Here is a 6,057-nt window from a genome sequence, read left to right as displayed (position 1 = left end):
GAGTTCAGAGAGGGTTTGTCGCGGTGGGTGTTCACTGCTTCCACGTTCAGGGTAATCGTCTCCACTTTACAACCTTTACCAAAAAGGAGAGAAGTTCACATGAGGAAGGGTAATTTGTTAAACAACATTTTTTTGTTTTAAACATTGAAAACAGCATGGAAAGTGAACAGGAATAAATTTGGTTTTGTTTTTTTTTTTATTTTTTACAAGTAAACCAGCTCATAAATAAACTATTCACCCTATTAATGGAATTTTACACTTTAATGACCCCCTGGCTTTGACCTGCACTGCAAAAACACAGCTCCGTGTTACCTGGGCTACAGGTTGATCCAGAAAAGCCACTGCACCCCACAGCCAAATCCAAGTTTGGAGGCAGAAACAGCCTTCATCAACAGGCAAAATCCAGAATTATCATTTATTTACAAGAGAGGCCACGGGAGAACACCCTTCCATCTCCCCTCCCACTGTTCCCCCCAAACCCTCCCACCTTCCAGAACCTTTTTGTATGTTAAAAACATTACCAGAAGCATTTACAGCAAGTCCGGTTGCTGCCGCACACAGACACAAACTTGCACCCGCACAAAAAGGAGGAAAATAAATAAATAATAACAAAAAAACCCGATCTTTACCGTACGCAACAGGCGTGAGCTTGAGGATGGTGTGGAGGGGGCAGCGCAGGTAGGGCAGCTCGTCTAGGACAGAGGCGGGCGTTATGGGGCGTTACGGGGGGCTGCTGGCCTCCATGGAACGGGACCATCCCCAGCATTTCCAACACCCAGGGCCAGCCAGAGGAAACCTCTCCAGCAGCGCACGGGTGGGAAAGCGCTGCAGCCACAGCCACCACGGACCCAGGGGAGTCGCGTGTAAAGCTTTATTCAAAGTTTATTAACTTTATTAGAAGTTTTCCACTGCAGCACCACTCACTAGAGTTTCAGAAAGGAGCTTGCAGCAGGCTGGAGCTACCTTCCAGGCCAGCACGCCATGCAAGGGATCAGCGTTGCGCTGACTTGTGGCACTGCTGCCAACCCTTCCCAGGCTACCGATGCATCAGAAAACTTTTTCTTTACATTAAAAAAAACCAACCCCCTAGAGATTATGTAAATGCTGCTGGTGGGAACGGCTCCAGAAACAACGGCTGAGCCAAAAACCAGCAGCACACGTGTCTGCATTTCTCGCAAAGAAAGCTCCTGGCTCAGCTCCGCGCACCATGGAAATGCAATGGTTAAAGCCATTTCAGAAATGTTTTCTTTTTTTCTTTTTTAAGCAGCTCTTCCCTTGCAAAAAATTAAAACAGTAATTACAAGCCACCCTCCCAAAAGCTCTGTAAAGGATGCAGCAAGAGAAGCCAGCCCCTAACATCATACGTTTATTTTTGTACCTGCACTCTTGTCAAGAAAATAAGCCAACAGGCACCTCATAACCGCCTGGTGGGAGATAACGAGGACGTTGCCTTGCCGTTCTAGCTCCATAATTACGGGCTCCAGGCGCTGGACCAAGTCCTGGTAGGACTGAAAAAACAAACCAAAATTTTTCAAGGAGTTTTGTAAACAGAGGCTTAGGGCAGAAGTAGCATTTAGCACAGCTTCACGTTCAGGAAAACATCAGTTAAAGTATCAAAATGCAGAAGCTATGGATGATCCAGCAAATAGAGGGGAAAAAGGTGAAATTTAAGGTCAGCAATCCTCAGAGGATGGGAGGATTCAGATCACTGGTAACTCTTAACGCGTGCAGTAAGAAAAAACAAATAAAATAGTAAATGACACATTTCCACAAGGTTGTGAAGTAAAACCAGAGATGACTCCATACCACACCCTCGGTAATTTTCTTTCCAAGGTGTTTTTCCGTAGTGACAGTTCAGGCCTCGGCCGAACGAGCACGAGGCAGAACCGCCCCCCGTGTCTGAGGGGAGCATCAAGGCACTTGGCGAGCGGCCCAGTTAATGAGACTGAAAGGCATCGCTTGCACACCGCAAGAAAGGAAACCAATAAACCTTGCCTCTAAAAGAGAACTGGGGATCCCAATGTTTTCAGTTTCTCATGAGAATATTGGTAGAAAAGGTTAAAATTAAGTAAAGTCTTTAGATTTACACACACATATTTGTTTTATGGGTACTATAACTTATTGTCATTTCTTAAGGGTCTTCACCTCGCCTCCAGGATAGCGATAAAGATATTTCTCTTGATCCCTCAAGGCAAACTCATCTGGATACTTGGCTTCAATTTCTGCGTAGGTCATTTCTTCACACACCCCCTGCGGGAAGAACAACCCGTTACACCACCTCCTTTCAACAGAGGTGCCACAATGCAACACCAGCAAATGGCCGAGATCAGTGACCCCTTTACGCGACGGAAATTTTAGGTGTCGTAACTGATACAGCCACAAACCCAGCATTGGTGCACTGCACGCCAAGGGTGCTTTGCAAAGGATGGGCTTTTGGTTTTATTATTTCAAACCCCTTGTTTGGATGAAAACGAGCGTTCACATCCACAGCGACAACCCTGCCATTTCTTTTGCCTGAAAGAATGGGAGCGGGAGCAGTAACCCTTGCCCACCCAGGATGGGGGCAGAGCCAGGGAACAAGGGCCTGGGATGTTCAGCGATAATTTCTCTTTCTCAACACCAGCCGGACGTGTTCGCAGCAAGGTCTAGCAGCTCCACGCATTGTCAGCCCTGCACCAAACCACCCTAAGCCTCGTGATGGCTAGAGCGCCTTATACATGGTTATAAACGAGCAGGGGATAGCCACGTTTATCGTGACGGACTTATTCTTAAACGTTATTTTTCCACCTAGAAAAGCTAAAGGCTCCAATCAGCATTTCACTCACAGCATCGATCTCATTGAGAATCTTCCACTGCTCGTATGTGACCCCCAGGGACTCGGCCGTCTGGATCGTCCTTTTCAGCTGGCTCGTCCACACCTTCAGATCAACGATTTCCTGCGCTTCGATGAACTTCTTCAGCGCCTGAGCAAACTGGGAAAAAAAGCCAGGGGGGGTTAAGAGGGGGCGGGAGCTGCTGCCGCCGTTAAAAGCATCATTTCAAGGGCTGTGGCTGTCGCAGCGAGATCCAGCTGCGGGGCTGCCCCTCGCAGGAGTCGGATGCAGAGCCCGGCTCTGCCCCTGGTCACACAACGCTTTACAAATACAGCGACCCGGGTGCTGCCAAACACATACCTGCTTCCCGCGTGGCGACAGACCAGAATCCCCACCAATCTTGCCAACAAGATTATATTCACTCTCACCATGTCGGCAAAGGTAGATGGTACGCGGCTGGACATGAATGTTCATTAGGTAATAGACGATTTTACTCTGGATGTAATCTTGGACTCTGTTTACTAGGAACCGCTGTCCCACATTGATCACTTTAATGAAGGAAAGATCTCTGGAGTCAACATAAAATAAGAACACCCACACGACTGGTTTTAAAAATGAAGCATGTGCACCTGCGGGTGTAATCTAGCTATCTATCCTCTAGTAAAGGCATCAGCACTACCCCGGGTCGCTCCAGCAGGCAGAAGAGACACTGAACTGCCGTGCTTAAACAAGGAGCGGCATTACACTGCAGTACACAAGAGAAAAATCCTTTCGAATCACTCGGGACCCGAGGACATCACCTTCACACGAGCAATTGTGCTTTGGGGGAGCAGAGGCTGCAGCAGACGCGTTGCTGCCAGAGAACAGCAGCAGCAAAGCGAAGCAGCGCATGAGCGCAAGGACAAAATGCACCCCAGGGCTTTGCTTACTTGTCATACGCATCGGGATCAAGAGGCTGGTAAGTGACCTTGTAGCACTCAATCCTCTTCAGGAAATCATCCATCACGTTCTCCCTGTTTCTCTCCGGGTAGTCAGGGCTGGAAACTTTCACCTCCTGATCAACAGACAGCGACGCTTTGTGAGAGTTAAGCAAACTCGACGGGGAGCAAAAGCAACGCTGAAAAACATTATTCTTCCCTTTCGAAACAAATGAGCATTGTTTAACGCTGCCCTGTGGAAAAACCTGCTCCTGGAGAGAAAACAAAGGGCGACTCTGAAGGCGCTTGTAGCACTTGGCCCCGCGACAGAGGCAGCTGGCTCGCTCTTCGCTGTCCCTGCAAGCCACTCGCTGCCTGCCTTCCCTTGACAAGGGAACACGCTTCAAGGTCAAACGTTTCCCAGCTTCATCTGATTCCCATGTTCTCACATAACTGACTGCATTCTAGCTGTTATAAACCTGCAACCCGTAGCTGCTTATTTCCGAGGTGAAACGCAAGAGCAAGGCATCCGCAGACGCCGCCGTGAGCTATCGTAGCTGGCGGCCGTGCACCGAGCACCTGAGCTCCCAACAGCAAGCGCTGGCAGCCGAGCCTGGAAAATACGACACGCACCAGGATATTGGCAGCAATGACTTCTGGATCATCACAGACGGACTCCACAAAAAACACCTAGGAAGAAGGCAGGGAAGCATGTTTCAGAGAGGCAAGAGCTCTACCCTGAATCAAAATTTGAGAGCTCCTGCCCAAGGGAGCAGTGATGCCCCCTCGGTGCAACAACTCCAACCCCGAATGAAATACAGGAGCACTACCTTGAAAGCATTTTCTTTAGCAAAATTTAAGATCAGGTCCCGTCTTTCTCGAGTTGTGTTGGTCGCATCAAACACCTATCAGAAAATGAACAAGTAGCAATAAGCAAGTTTATCTAAGACTTTTAAACCAGCCCCAAATCGTTTGGGTTTCCCCATCAGGTCCCCCAAAACCCCAGGCAGCTTTGAACTACCCAGATGTAAAACAGCATTTAGTCCAGAAAAGTCTTACAGCTATTTGCCCGCACTCCTCCAAGAGATAAGCCTTCACGTCTTCCAGAGCCACCAAGGCACATCGTCTGCAGGAGAGAAACGGGCATTATCAGAGCTGGCACGTTCAGCCAGCAAGGCGCTGAACCACCGGGGAGAAGGCTAAACGCCTTCTCTCCCTGCCCATGAGGCACCCACCCCTGCATCGTTCCAGGAGCCCTGAAGGCTCTGCAGAGATCACAAGGCATCCGTATCTACAACTTGCTTCAGATTTCATTCATCACCAGGGGTTCGCAGCCCCTGTTCTTTGCGCCAGCCCAAAGTCAACAACAGAACTCCTGCGCACAGCCCCCCGGCAGGATCCCTGCAGGGGCTGCGCCACCTCCTGGCTCCCCTGGTTTCATGGGCATTAAATGTTATTTTGTGCTCCCCAAACACAGAGGCTGCCAAGACCTGAGACCAACCAGACCGACGCAGATCAGCCGGATCCCCCGATGCCGACTTACTTGCGGATTTCCATGGCTTCTTTGTTATCGTGCCTGAAGAAGTCATAGGACTTGTAAGACTTCACCGCTTCCCGGCGATACACTCCTAAATTAAACACTTCACACACAAAAGACAAGCGCGTGAGACCAACGGCATTTCACAGACAGATCTCACGGCGCTTTTGGTGAAGGGCAAAGCCGTCCCCGCACCGGGCCAGCCCCCGCACACACCTTTGGTGGGCACCCCGATCCAGTTGAGGTAGCGGGTGAGCTTCTTTGACACGTAGGTCTTGCCGCGCGCAGGGAGACCGATCATCACGATCAGGGTCGGGGAGTTGGTCATGTAGGAAGCCCATGCTGAAAAAAAATCCCCCCAAAAAACCCAACAGGGGAGCATCAGCAGCACTGCTGAGCGGTTAGGAGCAAAGAGCTACCCCAACTCAAAGCCATCCCCCACGCTGAGCCGTCCCGTCTCGTGGACGGACAGACCACCACCGTACATCCCATAAGGGGCTCAATACCGTGACCTCGCACCTCATCAGCCGCGGTGGCCCAACCGCTCGGCGGTCTCCCAGGCATCAGCTAATGAGGCGGGTTAGCAACGGGGCGCCCGCCGCGCCTAATGGGGCGAATGCTGGCCTTTCAGCGTTAGAGATATTTACCCAAAAAGCAGGAGCTGTCAAGGACGTAAGAAAGATGCTCTGAACCAAACGGCCACGTTATCTCGGAACAGAGGCGCGGCGAGCGCAAGGAACGCCCGGGGTTTGGGGGGCAAAAGCAGGGCATGCGGCTGGCTGCGGCACCC

General features: G+C 50.4%; 1 protein-coding gene across 2 annotated transcripts in view; it reads right to left on the bottom strand.

The window, feature by feature from the left end:
- PFKFB2 (6-phosphofructo-2-kinase/fructose-2,6-biphosphatase 2) overlaps positions 1–5,978 on the bottom strand; it is a 19,164-nt gene extending 13,186 nt beyond the window's left edge. Inside the window, exons 1-13 of one of the 2 annotated variants that reach the window (XR_004842731.1) lie at positions 5,915–5,972; positions 5,484–5,609; positions 5,274–5,370; positions 4,790–4,856; positions 4,561–4,635; positions 4,364–4,420; positions 3,743–3,867; positions 3,174–3,381; positions 2,826–2,972; positions 2,146–2,250; positions 1,379–1,508; positions 630–692; positions 1–73 (exon numbers count right to left, since the gene is read on the bottom strand). Coding sequence is in view for 1 of the 2 variants with exons in the window: in XM_009647937.2 (XP_009646232.1) it covers positions 1–73; positions 630–692; positions 1,379–1,508; positions 2,146–2,250; positions 2,826–2,972; positions 3,174–3,381; positions 3,743–3,867; positions 4,364–4,420; positions 4,561–4,635; positions 4,790–4,856; positions 5,274–5,370; positions 5,484–5,595 (1,259 nt within the window). In the remaining variant the exon portion in view is untranslated. Of the gene's footprint in view, positions 74–629; positions 693–1,378; positions 1,509–2,145; positions 2,251–2,825; positions 2,973–3,173; positions 3,382–3,742; positions 3,868–4,363; positions 4,421–4,560; positions 4,636–4,789; positions 4,857–5,273; positions 5,371–5,483; positions 5,610–5,914 lie in introns of both variants that reach the window. The other variant, XM_009647937.2, reaches the window with a different exon arrangement.
- Positions 5,979–6,057: the final 79 nt, after the last annotated feature.

This window comes from Egretta garzetta, unplaced genomic scaffold (genome assembly GCF_000687185.1).
Source record: "Egretta garzetta isolate BGI_Z169 unplaced genomic scaffold, ASM68718v1 scaffold640, whole genome shotgun sequence".
In the NCBI taxonomy this organism is placed as follows: domain Eukaryota; kingdom Metazoa; phylum Chordata; class Aves; order Pelecaniformes; family Ardeidae; genus Egretta; species Egretta garzetta.
Note: the sequence above shows the minus strand (reverse complement) of the source record. Positions and strands in the feature narration are given on the sequence as shown.